We start from the raw sequence: 27334 nt of genomic DNA, 5'->3' as shown, positions 1-27334 counted from the left end.
CTACAGTCCCATTGAGATTTCCCATTTGAACTGTCTGATTTAAAATCTATAGTTAAGAGCTGAGGCAACATTTCTCCTACATGGGTTACTTACAATGGCTTATGGCATCTGGGTTAAAATATTAAGTCAATAAAAATAATTTACTGAATCATAATTACTAAAAAATAGTTCCAGTCCAATGAGCTAACATTCTATTCCCAATAGGCAAGAAATTCAATAAGGTTATTTTCACATTGCCCCTAGCACCTTTTCATTCAATTCCAGCATGTGTGTATGCACACAAGGTTTCCTTTATGGGAAAAAAATGTGCACATATTTAAGAAATTTCTCATATACACTCACAATTAAAAGAAGGAATCACTTCAATATCTCAAACTTTTATGAGTTGGCTATCACCTCCCTTTGGCTGTAGATTAAATACTCCCAGCCATAGGGGTTGTTATTACACAAGTAATATTAAAGAAAGCATATGATAATGGTCTTATTTTCAGAAAATCCTCTCATTTATATTAGAAAAATAGCTTTCAGAAAAATGGCAAAGTCCTTCTTGTATATACAAGGCCCTCCTGTCCTTGTGCACCCCTGGGTTCTTCTTGAGAACAAGTCTGAGACCAAGCAATGACCTTGCATGGGGAAACAGCCATATGCAGGATAGGGTACCTCATGGTATATTCATATAACAGCTTAGTGGAGCATGTGTGTGCTGGTGTTGAGGTGCGCAGGAGGGAGTATAGAACATTTAATGCCAGAAGGATCCGAAGGGAACATCTGGCCCAATGTTCCCCTAACTCTTTCTTGCTGCCACCACCACCTCCTAAAACACAAGTCACAGATAAAACCATTGGGAACTAGCAGAGGGATTCCATTAGCCCCACGAAGCAGCTGGAACTAAAACTCCAATAAGGGTCTTCTGGACTTTGTTGAATATGCTGTTGATTCTGGTCCCACTCATCACTAGATATTGTGTACAGTTTCAGAAGAAAAAACACACACGTACAGATGCCTTTTACAATTTTTCCATTCAAACCAGAATCACAGAATAAGAGTAATCACAGGAGAAATTTGCTTCCAGAAATTGAGTAACCACTGAAAGAGCCCATCTCTTGTCAGGTTAGGGGACAAGGTTGAGATCAGTGGCATGAGCAGTGCTTTGTTTGGTCTCAGAGGTCTCCTAGTCCATGACGTGCACCACCCTTCAAGAAGTATCAGAAGTAACTGAATTAACTGTACTGATGTGAATTTCTATCATGGAGACCCCCCAGTCTGCAAGTCATCTTGCCTTCAATCTCAGGACCACATGTCTTGAAGCACATGTTTTAATGGCAGCTCTTCTTGAGAAGACACCAGTTTTGATACTACGTATTAACTTCCTGATTTCTCTACTTCTGTGTACCTTTTAAAAAAAATTTTTTTTAAAGCATTGCCTACTCACAAAAAACTCTGGCTACCCTTTTAGTAGACACAACCCTGAGTTTTAGGAGGCAGTATGTTTAAACATAATTGACAGTAGCTTCTAGTGGTTTTTTGACCACAAATTGCCACACCTCGGAATGCCTGGGTGGCTCAGTGGATTAAGCCTCTGCCTTCAGCTCAGGTCATGATCCCAGGGTTCTGGGATCGAGTCCCACATCGGGCTCTCTGCTCAGTGGGGAGCCTGCTTCCCTCTCTTACTGCCTACTTCTGATCTCTCTCTCTCTCTCTCTGTCAAATAAATAAATAAAAATCTTAAAAAAAAATTGCTACACCTCACTTTTTTGATAACATGGAATTTGACAACATGGCTTATCTGCTCCAAAGAAACAACATAATCTATTATAATAGATCATTATAAGTTAAAGATTAACCTCTTAATCCCACACAACGATGCAAAAGCAACCGTCATTTTGTCAGCCCATTAGCCCGATGAGTAAAAGGGAAAGTACCCAGGCAAAATAGTGACAAGAAACTGACAAAGAGAAAATTTTTTTCCAAACAGAAATGCGTAGGACAGAAACAGCATAATGTTCTGAGAACCAAAATTTAGGTAAGAGTCAAATATCACATGAGCAAGAGGCCAGGAAATTAAAAAAAAAAAAAAAAAAAAAAGTTATCAACCCTTCCTCCCCAAAGAAAATGATTGTAATGCCAGTTATCTTATTATAGCATTGCTGAAATAGAATACTCAGAAACTATCTAGATAGGGCTGATGGCCTTGAGGAGTAGTACAACAACATACCTGTCTGAAGAATTCCTCCAGGAGTGACATTGTCCAGCGATGATGGAGCTCCCATGCTTTTGCGGGATGGCTAATGTCTGCCGTGTGCAACATCAGAGATAATGCTTTCGGCTTTTCAATTCTAAAAATGAAAACGACCCAGACATATGATAACCAAATTTTCAGAACCTCAATAAGAGTTTTTAAAAATCATTAATTTCTTAATCTCTTCCATTCTCCCATCTCAAACCCCACATCGGCTGAGCTGGGGGGGGAAGCATCATTTCATCCTACAGCTGGGACATTCATCAGCTTGGTCTCCATGCTTACTGAGCTGGACACCTCATAAACCGACTGAAAACAATTTCTGAAATGACTGCATCGTTCAAAAAGACATCAAGGATCTACGAGTCACTCACAGACTTTTGTTGCCCCTGTACCAAGTGAATCTTTGATAGCTTAGTTTCCCACAAAGAATTCTTTTAAATTCTTAACTGGGGGCAAATTGTTACTGGCCCTTTGATTTATTTCAACCCTGATGAAAATCTGTCTGTGACAAGTACAACTGTCAGGTTCTCTCCTCCACCAGCCTCACTTCATGAGACCATTCAGGGAAGCTCTCTGAGGAAGGCACGGCAACATGGACGAGTACCAGTTCAAACACCTATGAAAACTCATGATGTCACAGGTCCACTCACGCTTCTGGCTGTTGCAAAGCAGTCTTCATTGCTTTGATCTGTTGGAAGTGACAGGACATGTCCGTAGCCATCACCATCTCAATGACCAAGGTCCGAAACTCCCTTTCAGAGATACCCCATGGAGAGAGAAACATGGAAGCAAAAAAATGGAAAGTAAAAATTCGTTTTTTGCCACTGCTAAGCAAAAGCAGTTAATTAGTGGTGACAATTCTAATCAATTTGAGCCTTTTAGGTGGACTTTTTTTTTTTAATGAGGAATAAGTGAAGGTTAAGAATTAAGGAAATCATTTATTAGGAATATGACATGTGGAACATACATATGACACAGTATGGCTTATTTCTCTGGATCTTTACATAATGGCTAGCACAAAGATAGTCAATGAATAGTTGATCACTTAATTAAAATATAAGTACTATTTGCACTGCAGTAGATTCAGAACATTGTAAGGCTCTAATCTTTGAAATACCTTGACCTGTATTTGTAGCTACAAAAAACTTGCAGGCCTGCTATATACATCACAATGTGTGCTAAGCATTTTCAATGGATTATATAGTTTATTATAACATTAACCAAATCATGAGGTATATTTTGTTATCTGTTTTCTAGAAATTAAATTTTACAACAGTGTGAAGGGGTTAAATAGCTTCCTAAATGTTATACAACTAGTAATTGTGTCCGTATTCAAGCTCACGTGTGCCTAAATTCATTCAAAGACACACAATGTCATTTAGGCAACAGAATTGGGTACCCATGATTTGTTCTGAGTGCCAAAATAATTTCCTTAGCCAGTCTGGAAAGACTTTTAAGAGAAGTTCAAGTCAAATAGAAGGCGAAAAACAAAGGTTAAAAGAAAAAAACTCAGATTTAAGAAGCGAAGACAAAAGCAATACACGTTTCCTAACGTAACAAGAAGCAAGTATTTCCAAAGTGCCTGTGATATATTTAAATAATTGTGTTAAGAAAAAAAAGAGAGAGAGAGAAGGCAGGGAGGAGAGAGAAAGGGGAGAGAGAAAGAAAAGGGAGAGGAGGGGTGAAGAGCGGGGAGTGAGGGAGACGGGGTAAGGAGAAAGGAGGAGAGAGAAAGGGTGACATAAACAGTTCAAGTGGTAGTATTTCTCCAAAAGCAGCATGCTTCGTCTCTCCTCATGGTTCCTTTCCTGGCCTCCAAATCTCTCTCCTGTCTCATCCTTACCTCCAGTCATCCTTTGAGAGGTTGATCAAAATATTCATTTCCTCATCTTCTTGCAGAAGGCGATAAGCCGCACTTAAATGGTGATTTTCTAATACAGACCTATCGTTGTACAGAATAGCAGGGTCAGACCTGAACAGAAAGCCAAGCAAAAATAATTCAGGATGTTAAATGGTTGAGATTTTTCAGGTGACTCTCTCAAGTTAGAATACACCATCTTTTTTCCTATGTTTGACAATTATCTTTGCCCCTATGTCACTCATGCCAACCAATAAGCTAAAACCAGCAGTACAAATTATCAACAGATATAGGCAGGGTATTTTAATGTCAATATGTTAACATGAAATATGTGATATCTCGGGGTGCCTGAGTGGCTCAGTGGGTTAAAGCCTCTGCCTTTGGCTCAGGTCATGATCCCAGGACCTGGGATTGAGCACCGCATCAGGCTCTCTGCTCAGCAGGGAGCCTGCTTTCTCCTCTCTCTCTGCCTGCCTCTCTGCCTACGTATGATCTCTATCTGTCAAATAAATAAATAAAATCTTAAAAAAAAAAAAAGGAATATGTGATATCCCACTGATAACTCTCTGAAAGCTGTTCTATAACCAGACTTCAATGATTTCTACCACTAGCATAGGGGATTTCATAAAACATTGGTCAACTCAAACTTCCTTCTATTTTCTGGAATGCCTTTAGTTTTTAAAAATTTTATTCAATGAAAGAATTTATTTATTATCGTTATAGTTCTCTGAACACGTGCCACTTGGTAGGTACAGTTTGCCAAGTTCCTCTGGTAGTACCTTGACCTTAACATTTTGCCATATGAAAGACATAAGTTTAAGATTGAGAGTAAAGAATATAGGATTATAGGATAGTTGCTAGTCACTTCCTCACAAACCACTGCACCAAACACAGAGCTGTACACTCTTTCAATATCTTCAATTCAGTTAAAACTTAGATGATTATAGCTTATTTGTTTCTCATCAAGGAAGCTGAGTCTCAGTGATGTAAAATGACTTCAGAGAGCCCCACAGTGCCTACATGGCAGGGTTGAGATCAAGGCCTTCTGACCCTTCAGCCATTACTCCCCCCAATAACTTGTGCCTGTCATTGGCCAACCTTTGGGATATATCTAGCATAGCTTTAAAGTGTTAGGCTTAACATACCATCAAAGGACAAAGAACCTGCTTACGGATTTAGTTCTCTGTATGGGGCTCACACGGGCTGAGACGCTTTGAATAAAGTTCTGTTAAAGAAAACCAATGCTTAAATTTTATTCCAAAGCAAGCGTAACTGAATCCACTGGAATTTCCTCACTCCTATGGAGATAACACAAAATGTGCAATCCCTGTGGCGAAGGATCTGATCATGTATCTGTGAAGACAGGCTCCAACTGATGTGCATTTTGTGACATTAAGCTCTTTTCCAGCTGCTGTAATTAAGCCATTTCCTCTGAGTGGAGATGGGTTTGGGTATTGGGCTCCAGCAAAGACCCAGGCACAGTTGCTCCACACAAACCTCTCTTCCTTCAGCAGGTGCTGCTCACCACAGCCTCTGTCCTCAGAGCAAAGATTCCACTTGTAGACATCCACGAAACAGAGCTGCTCTGTGGCATTCCCTGTATTTAAAGCCCTTGCCACAGAACCACAAAAGGCTGCTTCCCAGCAGCTGGGCTCTTCTGTGTGAGGAAGCGGGAGGCAGACAATGAAGCTAGCGGCTTACATCCTTTTGTCTGCTGCTATTCTATTGAAATTCCCCTTCTGAACAGAGATCAGACAGTACTGTCTTCTTTTGTGTTCCCCATAATGAAGTGTTGGGTTCATTAAATACATGTAGATTGATTTAATGAACACAAACCTATCTGGCGTGGGCACCTGCTTTTTTCAAGTGAAACCTCAAGTATTTATTCAAATTCTCATCTCTCCCTGCTCCATTCTTCCTCTTAGCCATGCCACCTTCCCCCAAATTCTAGCTTCTTTTGATTACTATGTCAAGGCCCAATTAGCCCTACTATCAGAGTCTCTCCAGCTTCCTAGAACCGTCTTAAGGGAAGGCAAGTTCTTAGGCTAGCACAGGACAGATAAGGATTCATCCTAAATGGAAAAGACAAGTGAATGGTACTGCTTGTCTGGAATTCTGTGCTGAGAGGAATACTAAGGATAAATACGAAGCTTGGTCAAGAAAAAAAAATTGATTAGTGATGTCTGTTATAGTCAAGAGGTTCAGAGTTGGACACTTGAACCCATATTTAATTCCCCCCACAGAGCTGTGGGTTTACCTCTGCAGTTCATCATAGTGGATACACAGATCTATGGTGAAGGCGGTCTACATGAGACAACCCAGCTCCCCAAGCCCTCTGCCAGGGAGCAATGCAAGTACTAAAGACAGCAGGGATGAAATCGGGAAGGATGAGAAGAGTGTCCCCAGAATCCCAGAGGTCACAGGGCAAAAAGGCTCAGGTATTGTACGTGTGGACAGAAATATCTTGATCTCAGCCCATCCTTACTAATTCGGTCTACCTGGCCTCTGCACCTTTGTGCCAACTGTTCTGTCATGTAGTAGAGACATGTAGAGTGTGCACAATGCATACATAAGGAAACAAAGAGCTAGCATTCTGGTAGAGAAGAAGAGGATATCCGTATTGCATGGGGATAACGTAGGAGCACTGGAGCAGATGCCTTCTCAAACTCTAAATCTTGACTGAAGCTGACCAGGTTGATCTCTTGTGGAAAAGTTCTCTTTTTCAGAAAAGCAGAACAGAGTAACCATGCAAAATAAGGGTGACTGATACCTTTCCAACTTCCCAAACTCTATCCCTGCCCCCTCCTGCCTCCTCTCCAAACATCCAACATCCTCACCGTGTCTGAATGTGGAAATTGTTGGTGGTTCCGGTGTGCTCATAGTCGTGGATGGCTGCTGAGAAGATGATAGCAAAGATCTCCAGCTCTGTCAGCCAGTTCTGAAAGGGAGATTGCAGGGCAATCAGATAATCTGTCTCTTTCTCCGACACAGTCTTCAGCTTGCTGACAACACACCCGCATCACTGCCTTTCCACCCTGCAGCTGGCAAGCTACTGCCAAACACATGTTTTCTGACAGACAGAATTTCTTTTTTTCCCCTCTGTGGAGACTGAGGAATATGGTATCTGGAAGTAGCATGCCCAGCAAGGTTGAGAAAGCTAACTAGTAGTTGTTTGTTTTGTTTTGTTTTCCCAAGGAAGCAAAAAACAAGGAACATGAAGACTTTAAAAACCCTCATGTATTCTTTCCTAAATTCCAAGTAAAGATATCTGGTAGACATAGAAAAAAAATAACTTAAAATTTTCAACACAATACCGAGAATTAAGAGTAACAGAAAACCTAATGTATATCTACTACAAAGTGGTTGGATGTAGACAGAAGGAAAGATAAACCTGGCCTTCTGCTTTATGTACCCTGATGTTTGAAGAGACACCCACCCCCAACCATGCCACCGAAACTGACTATAGTCCAAGGTTCTCAAATTGTGTTCCCTGGACCACCAGAGGCAGCATTGTCGGGCAGCTTATATTACACATGTTCTTGGTATACACACACACACACACACACACACATACACACACACACATATATATATATACATATATATATATGTGTATATATATATATATATATATATTTCATTTTGGCCATTTCTTTCAATCCTTCCCCAGTACCCTGTCCCCACCCATCAGCCTCAACTCCTTTTACCTACGCCCTCACCACCAGCATAGCTCTTTCTCCAAACTTATACAAAGTTAACTTAACATTTTAAAATAAGATTACGAGGTTATCTTGGAACCTGTCGAGCCCTGCTTGGAACAGAACTTCTAAAATGACAAATATGTCTGGAACACTGTAGCCTGAGGCTGTTTCTGTTGGCTCTGAGTAGGGTATCTGGAAGTGCTTATACCCGAGATGAAACCCAATTCTGTCTAGGCGAGTGAGTGCTCATGTGTACAAAGGAAAAGGTGACTCCTGGTGGCCCAAGTCATCGGAGGAAAGGTAACTCATGCTCATGGAAGCAGTGACATGACTCGTGCCAAATTCCAAAGCAAACTTCCTCCTATGGCCTTTGGACATAGAACCCATGCTAGGCTATACCCTTCAAGGATTTAAACTCACGGGTAAATAAATAAATAAATAAATAGGCAATTTTTTTTTTCTACTGTGAAATCAATAAATCAATCAATAAAAAGATTATGACTGAGAGCCAATATCCATCTAAACAAATCTGAATCACAGAGCATCAACCCAGACAGCAAGTGTCTAAATAACTATGTAATTACGGTTCTCACATTATAAATATCAGTGTAACTACTCCCCTTTACCCAAATATACTAATAAGATCCTATCTTAGGTATAGCCCACTCCAATAAACCAAAATCAACAAATGCTTCAAATAAGCAACAGCAAAAAATAAAACCGTAGCCTATAAAAGTCATTTTAACACCCTTGCTTTTCAACAAACCCTGCGGATGCTTAGAAATTGGTTCTGCTGTTTGAGGATAAGAAGAAAGGACAGATGGTACCTGGCAAGGAAGGAAGGAAGGAAAGTGGGGAGGAGAAGGGAGGGAGGAAGGAGAGAAAAAGAGAAAGTAAAGAAGAAAAAGAAAAGAAAAGATAAAGAAGATCTTCACAGATGGGCCCTAAAGAATGGACCGAACAAGAAATGGCAGTGGACATTTCCAGAAGAATGAACACATGAGTTAGTCCCAGTGTCAAAAGGGGATTCATCATGGGTAAGGATATGAGTCCCTTTAGTGAAGTGGCAGTTAGAGCTGATTAGAGCCCCGTGGTGTCAGGCATTAAAAGCCAGAGTGAGGAACACAAATCGGATCCAACAGGCAATGATGCAAGAGGGCAGCACAATCAGCATGCCACTGAGGGAGAGAAACCAGAGCAGTACTTTTGCACGGGAAAGTCCTTAGAGGACGTATGGACAGTATGAAGCTAGAATTCATATGGCTCAGCAATTAACTGAATACGGGAGGGAGGAAGAAGTTGCAGTCAAGGAGAAGAATGAATTAAAGATGACCCTAACATTCCTAGCCTGAGTGACCAAAATACAAAACTACACCAAACAAAAAAATGATGGGTGGCATTAAATAGCATCATTAAAAGAGACAGAGATGGAGAAGTTGCTTTGAGGGAAACTAGGCTTCATTTATTTGAGAGAGAGAGAGAGAGCATGCGCGGGGACTGGAGGAGGACAGGGACAAAGGGAGAGGGAGAAGCAGGTTCCCCACTGGGCAGGAAGCTCAGGACCCTGAGATCATGACTTCAGCTGAAGGCAGACACTTAACTGACTGAACCACACAGGCGCCCTGCAAGTCTTCATATTTTAATATGGTCCGGATTTTCTTGTGTTTTCCCAGTTAATTACTGTGAATCCAGAAGATTTTGTGACAGCCCATAAGAAGTAAGAAATTAAGTATGGCATGAATTTTATTCCAGATTTATCAAAGCGTGACAAGGTACAAGCCACAGATTCAATCAGTATTTCCTATCCACATAAAATGAGTGTCACAACGAATTCAATGACAGGGACAACCGGCAGTGATGGACTTCAGGAAGTAAGCCCTGCGTGCATGGGCATGGGGGCAAGGGGCGGTAGTGGACAGTGAAGGAAAGCAACACGGGCAAAACTGCCTGAGGGGACATTATTCACAAGTTGCGGGTTTTGTAAGTGAATGACAGTTTCCTTAGTAATGTTTCCACCCCTGTATTAGTTTCCTATTGCTACCTTAAATTGCCACAAACTTAAGGCTCAAAGACCATCTCCCATTTATTGGCACAAAGTTCTGGAGGTCAGAAGGCAGCACAGTGTGGCTGGATTTTTCCAGTGAGGACCTCACATGGCTGAAATCAAGGTGTTGGCAGGCCTGTGTTCTTTTCTGGAAGCTCTGTGGAAAAATCTGTTTCCAGGTACATTCAGGGGATTGGCAAATTTCATTTCCTTCTCAGACTTTCCATCCACTTGGCTACCTCCATCTTCAAGCTGGCAACAGCTGGTTGAGTCCTCACAGCTCCTGTGTCCTGCCTCTGGACTTTCAAAGACCCACAAGATTATACTGGGCCCACTTGGGGAATCATCTCCCTAGATTTTACCAGTTCTTGGATTAGTAAACTTCACTGTATTTGTATTTTCCCATCTAATGCAACATTAGTGTTACAACAGAGGGCAAAGGTCATGGGGGCCAAAATTCTACTGACCACAAACATTGGTAAAATTATTAAACACTCCTTAGCCATTTAGTGTTTCCCGTGTGAATATGATGATGACAGATATGATCAAAAGAACAAGATACACAGCCTCTCCCCTCTAAAAAAAAAAAATAATAATAAGCAAAAGGAAAATTAATGGCACTTGCCTAACAAAAGCAATGGAAGGGGACAAGGGATGGCTTTGGAGTTTGGAATCCTTTGACCTAAATCAAAATTTGACTAAAGCTCAAAGTCTGATTCATATTTATTCAATCAACAACTTTTCAGTCTAATTCTGTTCAAGGATTTTTCCCTTAAAAGTGGGCGAAATAATTCTGAAAGGATTCAAACATCTTCTTGGCGTCTAAGTAAAGCAATAATGAGTAATATAAACAGATTACAATGAGTAATACTGTTGATGTTGAAGCCCAGACATCACTTTATCAATGGGATGTTTTGATTCCCTATGTGTCTTACAGTTTATAAAACTGAAATGATTTAAAGCATTTCCCCCTCCTGGTTTGTAATGAAAGGTTAGAGTAACAATATGTTCTCCATTCATCAGAATGCTCCCCACTGTTTCTGTAAGCTTGCAATGAAAGCAAGTTTGTTTTGAACTGCATTTCTAAGAGAGAGTGGGTGGGAAGTAGTTTCTATATTTAAGAATGATTCTGAATATGGCCTGAATTGATAATGAAAATTCAATGGCAAATGCGCTCGTTTAAGAACAGCACGCTGAACGTCACAATCCTTGGCTGCTGTAACATTCACGTTAATGATAACTTGCATTAGCATAAATACTTGGGAGTTTTTCCTGAGGGCTAGAAAAGCTGTGTATGATTCACTTTTTATCTCCATAGTACGCTGTACACAGCAGGTACTAACTAAATATATGTTGAATAGATGAGGCCAAAGTGCATTTGCCTGTCTATGCTCATCCTCACCAGGATACCTGCAAGGATCACATGAGGATACTGAGGTTTAAGAATATCAGGGGTGCCTTTTTTTTGACCACAGGCGTTGTAGAAGTATGGCTAGATATTTAAATGCATGGTGTTATAAATAAAATTAAAAAAAAAAGAGAGAGAGAGAGAGAGAGAAGTCAGTCCTGGGATCAAATCATAACTCCGCTCCTCCGTTTGTCTGCCATAACAAAATACCACCCACTAGGCAGTTTAAACCACAGAACTTTATTTTCTCATAGTCTGGAGGCTAGAAGTCCACAATCAAAGTATTGGCAGGGTCATTTTGGGTGACAGCCCTCTACCAGGTTGCAGATGGTCATCTTCGTGCTGTGTCCTCACATGGTCTTTCCTCAATGCGCCAGCATGTCTGTAATCTTAATCTCCTCCTTGTATAAGGACAGCAGTCATACTGGATCAGGACCACCCATGTGACCTAGAGGACCTCTTTAAAGACCCTCCCTCCAAATGCAGTCACATTCTGAGGCATTGGAGACTAGGGCTTCCAACAATATAAACTGGGGGCAGGGGAGGGGAAAGACAAAATTCTGCCTATGACAGAGACTATAACAGGGCAATCTTAACTCTGTGAATGGGTTGCCTCCTATTTTTCTACTGAATTTCTGTCATTTTCTTGTTGATTCCTTTTTATAATCTGGATCTTAATCCTATATTTTCTTCAAGTACTTACATCATTATGGTGATTCTTTTTATCCTATAGGTTTTAATTTTAATACATTCAGTTTGATCAATATTTTTATTTAACTTGTGTTTTGAGGCTTATATAACAAAGATTTTCCTGTTTCAAGGAAATAAAAATACTCTCATATCTTCTTCTAATATGATCAAATTTTTTTGTATTCAAATCTTTAATTCATTTTCCCAATATTTGGTGATTGGTTTAAAGTAGAACAAAAACATTCTTTTCTTTCCCAATGAACCATAGTTCCCAAAACATTTTTTGAACTGAGTCATTTTTCCCTGTAATGTTGTTGTCTATAGACTTGTCCTTACCTTCTCACTTGAATTCTTTCTTCATTATACTCTGGTCAGTGGTCCACCCTTACCAAAGCCCTGAGACCACTCTTGTCAAGGGCACTAATGACTTCCATGTGGCCAAAGACAGTAATCACTTAACCTCATCCTACTTGACACTTTGTCATGTCCCACACAATTCACTATTCTCTTTTGAAGCACTTACTCGCCTTGGCTTCCATGATCCCACACTCTGTTGGCTTTTATTCTAACATCACTGACCACTCAGTTTTAGTTACTATTGTTGGCTCTAATTTCTTACCTTCATTTTAAACTTTAGGTTGCCCCAGGACTCACTTCAGAGCCCCTACTACTTCCTATTCACACTCACTCTTTAGATGATCTCAATTAATTCCATCTTTCTATAATATTGATAGGGCTAACATTGCCTAATTTACATGTCCATCCCTGACCTCTTCCTAGAGCTCTAGATTCCATTGGTTCTCTTCCTGCTTGATACTTCCACAGTGATGTCTAATAAGGACCTGAAACTCAACATGTCTAAATCAAAACTGTGCTCAATAAATATTTGTGTCTAGTTCACTCATATATTTAGTGAATTTTGCACAAATACTACCCTATCTTTATTACTATAGCTTCAGTAGATATTTTAACATCTAGTAGGGGATGTAAGAACTACATCATCACAGCAAACATTGTCTTTTTCAAGACCGTTTTTTTCTAAAGTTGTTAAATACCTATTTTACATAAATTTCAGACTCAGCTTATCATGTTTCATTCGCCTTTATTGGTATTGTTTTGAAATTACAGATTAGTTTGAAGAAAACTGACATCTATATAATACTGAAGCTTTGCATTAAAAACATAATGTATTTCCTTTCTTATTTTAATATTGTTTTACTGCTCTTTAATTTAGTTTTATAGTTTCCTTTTTACCAGTTTTTAAGTTCTTCGTTAGTAATTTATCAGTTTAAAAAAAAATACTCTCTGGAAGGTATGTTCCTTTATTATACTTACTAATTTCCAATGTCTAAGATAGCTTTTTTTTTTTTTAATTTTTTTTTTTTAAGATAGCTTTTTTTTTTTTAAGATTTTATTTATTTATTTGAGAGAGAGAGAGAGAGAGAATTAGTGGGGGGAGGGGCAAAGGGAGAAGCAGACTCCCCGCTGAGCAAGGAGCCTGAAGGGAGAGTGGATCCCAGGACCCTGAAGTCATGACCTGAGCTGAAGGCAGATGCTCAACCAACTGAGCCCCCCAGGTCCCCTAGGACAATTATTTTATCGACATCTATTTGAAGCCTTTTATTTGATCTAATAATATGTAGTTGATTTTCTTGATTTTTTAAAAGAGATGGTCAAACTATTTTCATAGGTTACTTCAACTTTTTTGATATTAGATTGCCTTTTCTGAGACCTCCAGAAAAATGCTCAATGACAACATTAGTGTAGCCATCCCTGTTTTGCTCCATGTTTTCCAGGAACCACCATTAACTAAGTCTGCTCTATGCTTCTGACAGAAATTTTTTATCACATTAAATAGGTCCCCTTGATAGTGTTTCTATAATTTAAAAAATTATAGCTTTTTAAAAAAATTATAGCTTTTTAAAATAATATTTCAGGATGCCTGGGTGGCTCAGTTGTTAAGTGTCTCAGGTCATGGTCCCAAGATCCTGGGATGGAGCCCTACATCGGGTTTCCTGCTCCACAGGAAGCCTGCTTCTCCCTCTCCCACTCCCTCTGCTTGTGTTCCCTCTCTCACTGTGTCTCTCTCTGTCAAATAAACAAATAAAATATTTCTTAAAAATTTAAAATAATATTTTCAAGATGCCAGCTTTATAATAAGGAAGAACTGAAAATTGTTGAGAGGTTTTGGGAAAACTCAGCAAAGTTTCACTAAAAACAATTTCTAACTGTTGAGCTTCCTTCACAAGACAGACAGAGCACTTCCTATTTCTGATAGTTTATTTCTAACCGTCACAGTTTTTCTACATGATAGAATATTTTTCACCATTTTAAAAATGAGGAAATCCTGCCTCAGAGATTTAAGCAATTTATCATAGGTCACTAAATCTAATAAGTAACTACTCAAGGATTTATATCCCACTATATCTAGCTCCAAAGCCCACACTCCTCCCACTGTGTTCCATTTTTAATTCAGTGAGATATTAGACCAAGCCTTTTAACATGTCCTAGAGGAAAAAATAACAAATGTGTTGAGTTTATGGGCTAATTAATAACCATAACCAAACAATGTCTACCTTGATGTCGACTCTGAAGATTTCAAAGGAAAAACTCATAGAGACCTAAAATAGAGAACTAGCTGTTTGTCACTAATAGCTATATCTTATAAAATTAATAGCTTTCATGAAGGCAAAGAGGGCAAAGGGACAGATAACCACGTTAAACAGGCCAGTTCATACAATGGATTACAGAACAGAGATTCAAAGACATCTAAAGAGCTGAAATATTGGGTCAAAACAAGTAAGAAAAATTTCAGATGATTAGAAGTAAAGATTGCCCCTAAGGTCAAACATATTGAACACACAAAAAATAGGATAAGAAAAAACTGTAATCCTCGTGAAGAAGATCAAATGGTTTTAACCAAAAGCTAACTTTGTGCAATGTGGTCACCAGGCACACTTGATATGATTTCAGTATGCATGGATAGCGAGCACTGTGACTGACCGTAGCAAGAGGTCAATGGTACCACTCTCCATATCTGGAAATACATATTTAGTTCTAGAAATTTCTAGAACTATATTTAATTATATTTAATTTGGTCATAGCCTAATAAATATGCAAGTCATTACCACATATTTATTTAATTAAGTCCTGGATAAAGAAAATATCAGAGGCTACAAGGAACTCCAAGACCTTCAGTGATTGGTTAGACAACTCTTGGGGAGCAGGAAGTCCACGCCCCAGTGCACTTCTTGTGGGCCCAACCACATCAGAATAGGAACAGCCTCCAATAAGAAGAATCATCATGGGGTGCTGGGTAGCTCAGTGGGTTAAGCCTCTGCCTTCAGCTCAGGTCATGATCTCGGAGTCCTGGGATTGAGCCCTGCTTCAGGCTCTCCACTCAGTGGGGAGCCTGCTTCCCCACCCCCCACCGCCTACCTCTCTGTCTACTTGTGATCTCTGTCAAATAAATAAATAAAATATTTTAAAACAAAAACAAAAACAAAAGAATCATCATCACATCTTTTGTGTCATCTTTGAATTCCTATCAGTACTTACCGCCACTCCTGTCTTATAAAGGAGGTAATGCACAGTCTGTGTAACATCGGCGGCGTGCATTAAATTGTGGTATGGATTTTTATGCTTACTGTATCCTACTTCCAGAGCCTCTACAAATGAGACAAGGGCAGAAATGGGGATCTGAAAGAAAGCATTAAGGTTAAGTAGTCAGTGGTTTTGTCGCTTTAAGTGAGGAAGCAGAAGTCGAAGTCACTCGAGCGGCATCTTTCTGGAAGCATAACATCGCGCATGAAGAGACTGGAACTTTGCAAAATTAGTAAAAACTACTGAAGAAATTAGCAATGATTTGAAAATCTCATAGGAAGTCCCTAGGTTAAGAACAGTCTGACCTGTGAATGTTTTGTTGTTGTTGTTGTTCTCAGTCCAGAACCCCAGAATCACCTCAAAAATATTTAGGGCAGAAAGGTATGTGTTCATCTCTTTTCCGAGCAAAGGTTAGAGTCTTTTATTTCTTGAGAAATAAACAGATACATACCGGGTAGCACAGCTCATGTATTTTGTGGGAAAACATAAAGTACATAAAAATCTAAAGTTGTAAAATGGCTGCAAAACAAACACAAGCTGCTGCCTCCTGAAAACCGGGCCCTTTAGAAGCAGTGATTGTATGCACTGGACACTCGTTAAAAAACAAAACATGTGATAGCCTGTTCTGTACAAGAACAGAAACAGACTGTGTTCTTATGTCTATTGCTTGGCAAGTTATAATTGTTGCATTGCAATTTTTGGAATAATATTTCAAACTAGCCTAATTCCTTTTCTGTCTCAAATACATATAATATAGATACCTTCATTTTCTATGTGGCAGAAAATAAGGAACAACTGTAAAATGCCTGTACAAAAGAAGGGGACCCTGAAAACATTCATCGTATTTCCTTTTTAGGTTAATTCTTTGGCTTAGGGTTAGTTACCAAATACAACCCTGGGGGAAAAAGAGAGAGCATGGGTTCCAGGAGACCAATAAGCATGTTAGGAAGAAAAAAAAAATCAGGAAAATGCTTTACTGTAATGCTTCAGCAGAGTCTATAACATGTTCTTCCTTGAGCAGATCCTTCCATATTTACCATTTGTGGATTCTTAAAAATTTAAATATTGCCTCTCCTATGTCAGAGATTAATTCATCATCAGTTTTAAAAACGAATATCGAATAAGCCTAGGTTCCCGGGGCTGCTCATGAGAGATCCATGAGCCAAGAAAATGACAGGTAAAGGTGTGCATATGTGCACAAGCTTTGTTCTGTGGGAAGGGTCCTGAGCACCCACCAGATTCTCAGGCCCATTTTTGACACAAAGAAATTAAGAACCATAAATACAGCATTTATGGCTATGGAGGAAACATGCTCCCGAGTACACACGGTCCTTAGGAAAATGATAAAGAACCATGCCGTCAAGAGAAATCAATACGTTATGTTAAAAATAAAAAAACCAAACCCCTGCATTTTCTAAAGGCTTACCCCCATGATGAGAGAAATCTGAAGAGCACGATAGGAGAGATGTCACCACACAAATGCAAAGATGCCCTGGAGAACCTGGCCAGACCCCTAGAGTCAGTGGTATTACAAAGCAGAGGGGATTGAACGCGGGGAACGATTCATGTTCTTTACTTAAAGTTGAAGAATTAATTTGAAGCATGAATGGCTGGGAAATACCAGTGACCTGTCATGGATGATAAGTGAGAGCATTTGTCTACGCTTGAGCCAAGGGGTGGGAAAAAAAGTTTGCAGAGACAGCAGATGCTCAGTCTGTCTCCATTACTGTCTCCACACCAGCGGTGATGGACAGTACACGACATCAGGCTGAAATGAGATCTGTGAGGAGTCCCGCTAGCCCACACTTCAGGCTGTACTTCTAGGAAGACTGGAACCAAACTGTGCAGATCCATCCTCTCGCCTGCTGTGAGCCCCACCCGGCAGGGGCTTAAGGACACATTCCCACTACCAGACTTCAGGGCAGCGGCAGTCTGGATGATGCTTCCCAAGTCCCACAGCAGTCTTCAGTTTATATTAAAAGGACTCCCTTGTTCTTAACCCAAAAGTCATGGAAGGATGGACAAATGTGGGGCATCTAGACACTCGCCTTTGGCTCAGGTCATGATCCTTGAGTCCTCGGATCACGCCCTGTATTGGTCTCCCTACTCAGTGGGGAGTCCGGTTCTGCCTCCCCTTGCCCAACAAACTTCTGCTTTCTCACTCACTCTCTCTAAAGTAAACAAATAAAATCTCTCTTAAAAAAAAAATAAAAGAGAGAGAGAAAGAGAGATGGACAAATGCATGCATTTTTTAAAAGTAGGCACTGACCTTGAAACGGCTGATCAGATCATAACGGGTGAGTAATTCATAAAAAATGAATTTCAGTGCATGATCCCCGCTGGCCTCATTGAGGGAAAAGACATCAAAGGACCACTTGTCCACATCCTGCATGGCAGGGAAGGGAGAAAGAATGCATTAAGTCCCCAGCCACTTGTACAGATACCTGTCTCCCCACTTGGAGAGTCACCCCACAACCTTCACCCAGGATTTCATAGCCCAAGACTCTAACACCACTTCTGCCCTCAAACTTTTCCCAGCTTGGCAGACCCACATAGCATTTACTAATAACATAATTAAATAGTCTTACTACTTACAAGAACAACTATAATTTATTGAGTGCCTACCATATGTGAGGCATTGTGATCAGCGATAAATACATAATGTATCCTGAAAACGAATCTAAATGGCAGGTATTATTTGTCACATCTTACAGATGAGAAAACTGGTAAGTTAATTTCCCTAAGACCTATCACAAGGGCAGCACTAGGGACCAAGTGGGATCAGGACACAAACACGGTCAACAGATGCCTAATCTCAGGCTCTTTGCATTAAGCCTGTCACTACCACTGCTGAATTTCAAACGTTTATTTCACTTCATGACAACCTAAGGTGCTTCCCTATTGCAAACATCTCCCCAGTCCCTTACTATTATCTCCTGACTTCCTTAGTCCACAGTTGATTATGTTAATCCACTTAAAAAAAACATGTTTGATGCGGAACACAAATCATGTGTCCCTTCAGTTCAGACTGCTGAGCTAAAACCATGGAGAAAGACTTCATTTCACAAAACAGGAAAATGCGACCACTTCTGGTGTCACTGATCTGTGAACCTAGTCCTCATATCTGTGAGCCACTTTACTAAAAAAGGTAAAACTGAGAGCTAAGCTGAATGCACTCCTCACACATCAGTCTTTAAACTTTATCAGTCTTGAAGTTCAAAGCCTTGTCTATAAATAGCTACTCCAAAATAGATGTAAACATTGTCTGATGTGTCTTTGACTTACAACCGGCTACTGGTGGATATAGTAAACAAAGGTGTGTTTAAGCAGCAGTCAAAGCAACAGTCATTTGGTTTTCTTGTGTCAAGAGTTTCACTTTCAGGGATGCCTGAGTTGCTCAGTCAGTTAAGTGCCTGCCTTTGGTTCAGGTCATGATCTCAGGGTCCTGGGATTGAGTCCCACATTGGATTCCTTCTTCAGCAGGCAGCCTGCTTCTCTCTCTGCCTGCCATTCCCCCTGTTCTTCTCTCTCTAACAAATAAATAAAATCTTACCAAAAAAAAAAAGAAGAAGAAGAAGAATTTCACTTTCAGTAGGTATAGAAAGTGTGTTGTCATAAGTGGACATACATGAGACCACACAAGGACGCATGTGAGACCATACAGAGAACAGGAAAAGTCAGATGGTTCCCTGGAAGAGACTCTTCTGGAACTGCTGGCCTGAGGGGCTCTCACCTCAGCCCTCAGTGCATTCCAACATCATCCATCTATCCCAACCCTGTCCTTCCTCAAACATCCCAACCACTGAAGATCATCCCAAGGCTATTAAGGGTCTCCCTCATGGACAGGAGGGCACAGGAAAACTGAAGTATATATAGGGAAAGCCAAACTTTTCCAAAAGGCTTTCAACTGGCTTGTTTCAGTTGACTCTTAGTGGTAACCTCACCTCAGCCTTCTAACATTTCTCCTCCATTATAACAACTAAAGAAATAGCTACAAGCTGAGCACACTGTCTGTGCCAGGCAGAGTGAAAAGGGTTTATATACATTTGCTCATCCTCATATGCCTACATATAGGTGTTACTTCCCCCACTTTTAAGGAAGTGTCTAATGCCATTTGGTACCAGAACTAGGTAGTAACACCACTGACATCATTGTCAACAGTGTTATCATTGTCAATAGAGGAGATTGTAAACTCAATGAATACATGCTGTGACCCAAGCCTCATGCCCTAAATATACCAATAGGGCCTAGGCCATAAACAGTGGGGCCCTTTAAGATTAACCCAAGACCTAAAGCTTCACCTTAGCTACTATAATTGATGTTGCCATGACATCCATTAGTCCTAAGGAAAAGTCCACTGACAACTCAACAGGTGAGAAAACACTTTGTCACATCTGCAATGTTTACTCTTCTCCAGAATGAATAAAAAAGAGAACTATCACTGAAAATAGAGAAATGATCACAGTAAGAAGTCACGATTGATTCAGGATCTCAGGACTTAGAGAAACAGGATGAGTGTAAATAGTCATTGGGATGTTTTGTCCCACTACTCATTTTATGTGATTTTTAATCACAGCCTTTGCTGTGATTCTCAAATTTTAATGTTCTACAGAATCACCTGAAGTGCTCAGGAAAAATGTTGATTCTCAGCTGAGGGACTTCCAGAATCCTGGCCTGGGACCTAGAATCTGCCTTTTTAACAAGGACCGAGTTTAACCATCTTTAACCCATCTTAAGCCATTCTTCTTCTCTTACCAGACATGGCCCAAGTCCCATTCCCAAGGAAAAACTTCAGGAACTTCCTGTCAGTCTAATGTAATGGAAGCCTGAACCTCCTCTTTTCCTCCACTTTAAACCTAGAGTCTACCCAGGGTGATACCTTCTAAACAACACACTTCTACAGTTCCAATAGCCCCACCACAAAAGCCCAGAGATAAGACTCCCCCAAATCAGAAGCTAGCGTATATTGGATGGAAAAAATTAAAAGAACAATGCTGCAACATATTTCAAAGTTAGAGATTGGTGGTGGATATTCTCCTACTTAAATGTGATTTCATGCCCTGTTCTTACATTAATCACAAAGGTTAATATGACTGTGGCATGACAGTCATTTTATTGAATTATACTCTCTCAGTTGGAGGGGGGTGCTTTCTGGGAATAGAAGAAAGCAATGACCATTTCATAAAAACTGCTGGCAGTGAAGTAGAAATGACCATTTCTTAAACAGGTACTACCTAAAAACAGAAAAATAAAAAAAGAAAGAAAGGAAGGAAGGAAGGAAGGAAGGAAGGAAGGAAGGAAGGAAGAAAGAAAGAAAGAAAGAAAGAAAGAAAGAAAGAAAGAAAGAAAGAAAGAAAGAAAATATCTGTGTGACTCCACCAACTCATCTTCAATCAACTGCAGATAAAACCAGAGTCTAGGGAGGGGGAAAATACTGCCTTGTAAAAAGATCTTAAAATCCCCCAGTAAACAGGGGCCAGGCTCAGGAGAAAACACAGCTCTAAACTTATGCACATTATCAGCAATACTTCTGCAGAAGGGTAGCAGTTCAGAGAGTTAACTTAAGGGTACTTAAGATAAGCAGCATTTAATCTTGGTCTGAATCATCTAGGTTCCTTTTTCCTCAGAAAGACAACATGTGGGCATCTGAGAGTGACCTTCATATCCCAGGTCACTCCACATCTTTTTCAGAAAGGATGCTCCAATCCAGAGGAAATGTTTTTATAAATGTCTTAATACTTGTATAACCACCTGTATTTATGTTCATGACAAGAGAAGAAATTAAAGGACTCTTTTCATGTCCCGAAGACTTTCATTGAATGATTTGGGTTCAGTTATGAAAATCAATGCAGCTTCCTAGCGGGTGTTATGAAACATCAGATCTCATGCAGTGATTTCACTGATTACATGGCAAATGTGGCTGTAAATTACACTGGTGCACTGGGCACGGGGTGGGGAGTACTGAAGAGGAGTAAGAAGAAACATGTGTCTTCTTGCTGCATCTTTCTTGAGCTTCTTTTCTGTTCTTAGGATGAGTTAAGAGACAGAAAATGGACAACTGGCAATTTGAATATAGGGTCTCACAAATTTAACTAGTGAATGTCTTTAGGCAAGAGAAAGAGACTGAAATATAAAATCAAAATGGCCCTAAAAGTCTTTCTTGACATTAGGTTGATCATGAAGCTCTCCCAACCCTGATTCTATAAGTAGGTAATTTAAGTATCATGTAATACATGTTTCAGATTGCAGAGACAGACAACAGTAGCCATAACAATAGTCAGAATGGGGGCGCCTGGGTTGGGCAGTTGGTTAAGGGCCCTACTCTCAATTTCAGCTCAAGTCATCATCTCAAGGTCATGGTATTAGCCACATGTTGGGCTCCACACTCAGCAGGAAGTCCATTTGAGGTTCTTTCTCCCTCTCCCTCTGCTCCTCCTGCTTATGCTCTTTTTCTCTCTTTCTCTAAACTAAATAAATAAGGGGTGCCTGAGTGCGTCAGTCATTAGGCGTCTTCCTTTGGCTCAGGTCATGACCCCAGGGTCCTGGGATTGAGCCCCGTACCAGGCTCCCTGCTTGCCAGGAAGCCTGCTTCTCCCTCTCCCACTTCCCCTGCTTGTGTTCCCTCTCTCACAGTCTCTCTGTCAAATAAGTAAACAAATCTTAAAAATAAATAAATAAACAAATAAATAAATAAATCCATCTTAACACACACACACATGCATTCATATGCTAGGATGTCCCTAAGCAAATGGATGACATGATTCCGTGTATAGACACCATGCAGTGTCAACTGGCCGAGTGATCCTGACCCTTAGCACAGCCCCCATGCTCAAATCCAGAAGCCAAATCAGCTTTAGCACAGCCAGGACAGCCTCCAGCCAGTGGATCTGAACAGACACAGCCCTAAGAGGAATACAGGCACTTTGAGGCTCTTAGAGAATATTCTATACAATTCTAAGAGCTTGCCTGAGTGGGAGTAATTCTGCAAGATTTAGCTCATTGAAACTCAAATACTTGTGTAACTTCCCATGGAACTTTCGGGCTCCGTGAGAGTCTTAGGTAAATAGGAGTATGTTTAGGTTCTGGAGACACACATTCACGAGGAAAATGTTATCGAACACTTACTATGTGATTGGAACTCTGGTATCAGACCTTAGTTCTTCTGGCTCTAGTTAACTGTATCTTTTTAAAAATCTCACTAAGTCTCAGTTTCTTCATCTACAAAATGGACTTAGAGTAGATAATCAGATAATGATACAACTATGATCCCATCAAAGACCCCACCCCATTGATGGTGATGTGGATAGGCATGAGACCCACATAGTCTGATTTTTAAAAAAAAATTAGCAAGTCAAAGGCAAAAAGATCACGATACTGTAAGAATAGGTAAGTAAAAAACAATGAAAGAATAAGTCAGGAATGACTGGAAAACCTGTAAGTGAACCATAAATGAAAGCCTTTTATTCTCTAACAACAAATATAACTGTACCTCTTATAAGATACCATGTACACTGTCAGACTTTTTTTGGTATTACCTTTAATGCTTCAATAACAGCTGGTGGGTAGCTCAGTCCAACCATGTTTGATGTTCTTCTATACATTCTGGCAAAGTCAGAGGGGGAAAAATGCAGTATTATTTCTTACGAAGATTTACACTAAGTACTGACAAATACGAGAAGTTGGGTCAGCCGGTGAACAAAGAAACAGTTTTTAATAACCTTTTTCACAGTTATTCAAGTGGCCTCAGACAGAGTTACATTTGAGAGAAATTAAAGCAATCCCAAATACATGAATCATTGGAAACAAACAAAAATTAATCAATGGGCCTCAAATTGGAAATTCAGTTATTAAAATGGGTCACTACTTCTGCCAGAAGTGAATTATAATATAGCATAGATAGTATGCAAAGAAGTACTTTAACCTGAATGAGGAACACCTATGGGCAACTCATTTGGAAGACCTTGTTCTTTAGAACTCTCAAAAACAAGAAGGAAAAATGTCCCAGGTGACCTTTGAACTGAATATGGCATTTCTAAGACCTGTAAATGTGCAATAAGGATTACAGGAACAATAAATTGATTTGTGAAATAATGATCGTAGGAAAACTAAATCAATTTCTGGAATCTGTTTCTGGGGAAGGGGGCAATTTAATTTAAAGAGCAAAATGGCTAACAAAACTGGAAAGCATCATGAGAACTCAAAGCCTTTAAATAAACTGTCACCCCCCCAGGTCAACAACCTCAAGGCATCCCTGCCCTGTTCCATGTATGTCAAAAGACGATGGATTAGATGATGTTCTTTTTTAAAAATGGGAGACTGAACTGACACCAAATCTTTTCTAGTCAATGAAAGGAGTTCTGAGCAAAGGCAAAGAATTGTCCTATTGAAGCTACAAAGATGAAACAAATACGTTTTTGCAATCTCTCCTTCATGACTACCTGTTTCCACCAGCATTTTCAGTGTTTATAAAGATACAAAAATTACATCAAAGCAAAGTTTCCAGTTATTGGAAACAGGTGTCTTTTTTGCTGCTTTGGTCCCTGAACGGCAGCCTCCTTACCTCTCCACAAATATCCCAGCCTGCACTGCATGGACAATGCTCTTGAACCGCGGCTTCTCCTCGCTCCTTCTGAGCATCATCCCCATCTGCCTGGTGAAGGTGGAGGCCAGCCAGTCTCGGACCTCAGAAGGCACTGCATCCGACTGAATGTCACTGAGCTCATCCTCCGTATCCAGAAGTCTCCTAAACACAGGAAACACAACCAGGACACTGAGATTACACCTGCATTTGGAGCTCTCGGAACAGCTGTTCCTTTCCACCCCACCTGAATACACAGGTACAAAGAAACCGAACAAAAATGGCCACAAAAAATGCAGCCCCTTTTTGGTAAGGCTTATAAAAGTCACCATTGTCTTTCAGGATGGTTTGTTCTACCAGACTGTACAAAGAAACAAAGAAACCAGAGAAAGTCAAGTATGCTCCCTCTCAGGCTATGGGTCCCAGACCCACTCCCCTAAGGAGCCCTCAGTATCTTGTGGAATTTGAATGGGATCTAAATCTTCCATTTAATAATGCATTCACAGGGAGCTTTGCTTAGATGGACCATGTGGTGTTAGTTTGTGTTTAAAAAAAAAAAAAGAACATTTAAAGACTTTGCTATAGATAACAATACTGTATCACAAACTTCAGAGTTGCTAAGAGACTAGATCTTAATTGTTCCCACCACAAAAAAATAATTATGATTCTGTGGCATGATGGAGGTGTCAGCTAATGCTCTGGTGGTAATTATATTACAATATATAAATGCCTTAACTCAACACATTGTACAACTTAAAGCTATACAAAGTTATACATCAGTTATACATAAATAAAATAAATCTTTAATAAAAACAAATTTAACATAAAATAAAAATAATTTTTTAAAAAATTAAAAATTTTTAAAAGAAAAAGAAAGACTTTGTAAAATATTACCCAAATCACATCAACGCAGTTATCTGTGGTTATAAACGGAAATGATGTCAATTGATATTCATTCTACTTTGATAGAACAGTACAGAAATGTAAATTCTAAATTCAAGCAAAATTTCCAAAATAATGCAGTTCCTTATTTGAGCTCAGTGATTTAAGTCATCTGTAAGATATGCTTAGCTAATTTTTCAAATTTGTTCCTAGGTCAAACCACCAGAAGAGAACATAAATAATGGTAAGTTATAATAAAATTGTATTTTATACTTACATTAAGCCCTACTAAAAATAAGCTGTAATCAGGTATCAATAAAAAGAGTTTTTTAAAAAGGTTGTTGGGTTTTTTGTTTTTTATTTTTTCCTTTAGACACATCAATTGGAGGACGGATAAAATGTAACATTGGAAAAAATGATGCTATCAAATTTCCCTAAATTAGGAACCAAGGAAGTCACCAAAAACTAAACCACCACGTGCATACTCCTCAGATTTGTGAGAAATCCTTTCAGATTGGAATCTGGCATAGAGAAGTTAAGCCTGAGAGAGGAGCCTGAATTAGGAAAGAGAAGAAAAGCCTTGCAAATTCACCACGTCAACATTTTTCAAAAGAAAAGCACTTTTGCTCCTTTCAGATGAATTTGGTGACAGGCAGTGCTTTAATACCTTTTGATAATTCAGGTGGGAAGAGTCTATTAAGAAAATTGATAATGTACAAGATCAAAGGAGGAATTCTGGGTCCTTAAGAGGAAAAATGCTTTAAGGTCACTTCAGGAACCTCCATTGACAGACAATGTGAATTAACACATGAACACAATTTTTAGGCTGAGGTTAACAGTGTGCAATTATTACAGTGGAACTCTACACCTGAGAAGAAATCTTACCATGTTTTTAAAAATCACTTTTTCTCCTCTTGCATTATCTTACTTCATTATCACAATGGCCATGTCAGAGAAGTTTAGTTAGCTCTCTCTCCCATGAGGAGGCACAGAGGCTAGGAGAGAGGTCCAAATTTCGTTTTGTGGAAACCCAAGCTCCATCACCCCCCATTTGAGTGGTACCCCATTACAGGCCAAGGGGGACATTTCAGAAAAGCCACATAACAGAAAACCGACCCTCAGTGTACTAACTTTTTGACACATTTTGCTTACCTGGTTTCATCAATGTACACAGATTCAAGCACCGTGGCTGCATATTCCAAATTCTTCTTAAGATCTACCACTGAAGCCTCGCCTCTCTCTAATTGTTTGACCAAAGACCGTAACCTAGGGGGAGAAAAGACACAACTAAATTAGAATAGAGAAGACCATGAATAATCCTACAATCCCAGCAGCACATTTTACAGGCACAGAGTATTTTTATTTATTCCAATTTACCGGGAAGGAAAATAGAAATCTAATGATGGAGCTGACCAGCATTTCTCAAAGGAGCAAATTATAAAAGAAATATATACGATTTTGCCATTGTGAAGCAAGAACAACAATGTTCTCAACTACCAGGCACAGACCACCCCAAGACCTTCTAGCTGTCTTTTATCTTTCTAAGAATTCCTTAAATTAGCAATGATTTTGCTGCTTCTCTAATTTCAATTTTTAAAATTTTAATTGGATATAGTAAAGCATGAACCACACCAACATCACCAAATACCACTTAAGATTCTGCTATGTTAAAAATTAAACTGTTTGTTTAGCCATGACCAACTTCTTGAGCCTGCATGAGCAACCTCATGGTCAAAGCATATTCCAAAACAGGTGAAGAGATTCAGAGCACCAAAATACCCACAGAGGGCTACATAAGGAATACACAAAGATAAATTACTTTACTGGGCAAGAGGAATTCCTCTAGGGGTAGATAAATACCTCAGCTTTAAGGAAAAAAAAAAGAGAGAGAGGCTGGACAGTAAAGCAAAGTACTGAAGACAAGATCTTCCGCCCTGCTAGTCAAGTGTTTCAGAAAGTGTAAGAGAAATGATAAAGTAGGCTCTTTCATTTATATCAACATTATCCCCACAGGGAAGGGGTTAGTATATATGAGAGCAAAAAAATAACAACAGATGATCAAAGTCCAGTAACTGAGAACATTGTAAAAATCAGAGATGTGGAGGTTGGACAACTCATCAGGCTGTTTGATGGCCCGCAAAGGAAAGAACAGGAGCTTTGAGGACAACCTTGGGTTTGAGCCCCGCATCACAACATATTAGCTATGTTATACCAGGTAAGATATTTAACTTCCCTGAGCTAAATGATGGAGATCCAACCACCAAATTTTCTAAGTTGATATAAAGTTAAATCAAACTTTATATCATAAATAATATATGTAATATATGT

At 39.6% G+C, this 27334-nt stretch overlaps 1 protein-coding gene across 9 annotated transcripts in view; it reads right to left on the bottom strand.

Annotated features, from left to right (window-relative positions):
• Nucleotides 1-27334, bottom strand: part of PDE1C (phosphodiesterase 1C) — a 582509-nt gene that overhangs the window by 76195 nt on the left and 478980 nt on the right. For all 9 annotated transcript variants that reach the window (XM_032304733.1, XM_032304738.1, XM_032304734.1 and 6 more), the window contains 9 exons: nucleotides 26159-26272; nucleotides 24107-24289; nucleotides 23082-23148; nucleotides 17816-17932; nucleotides 15502-15642; nucleotides 6938-7038; nucleotides 4086-4214; nucleotides 2893-2994; nucleotides 2216-2336 (listed from right to left, as the gene is read on the bottom strand). In XM_032304733.1, coding sequence (XP_032160624.1) covers nucleotides 2216-2336; nucleotides 2893-2994; nucleotides 4086-4214; nucleotides 6938-7038; nucleotides 15502-15642; nucleotides 17816-17932; nucleotides 23082-23148; nucleotides 24107-24289; nucleotides 26159-26272 — 1075 coding nt within the window. The remainder of the gene's footprint in view (nucleotides 1-2215; nucleotides 2337-2892; nucleotides 2995-4085; nucleotides 4215-6937; nucleotides 7039-15501; nucleotides 15643-17815; nucleotides 17933-23081; nucleotides 23149-24106; nucleotides 24290-26158; nucleotides 26273-27334) is intronic.

Source organism: Mustela erminea, chromosome 11 (genome assembly GCF_009829155.1).
Source record: "Mustela erminea isolate mMusErm1 chromosome 11, mMusErm1.Pri, whole genome shotgun sequence".
NCBI classification, from domain to species: domain Eukaryota; kingdom Metazoa; phylum Chordata; class Mammalia; order Carnivora; family Mustelidae; genus Mustela; species Mustela erminea.
Note: the sequence above shows the minus strand (reverse complement) of the source record. Positions and strands in the feature narration are given on the sequence as shown.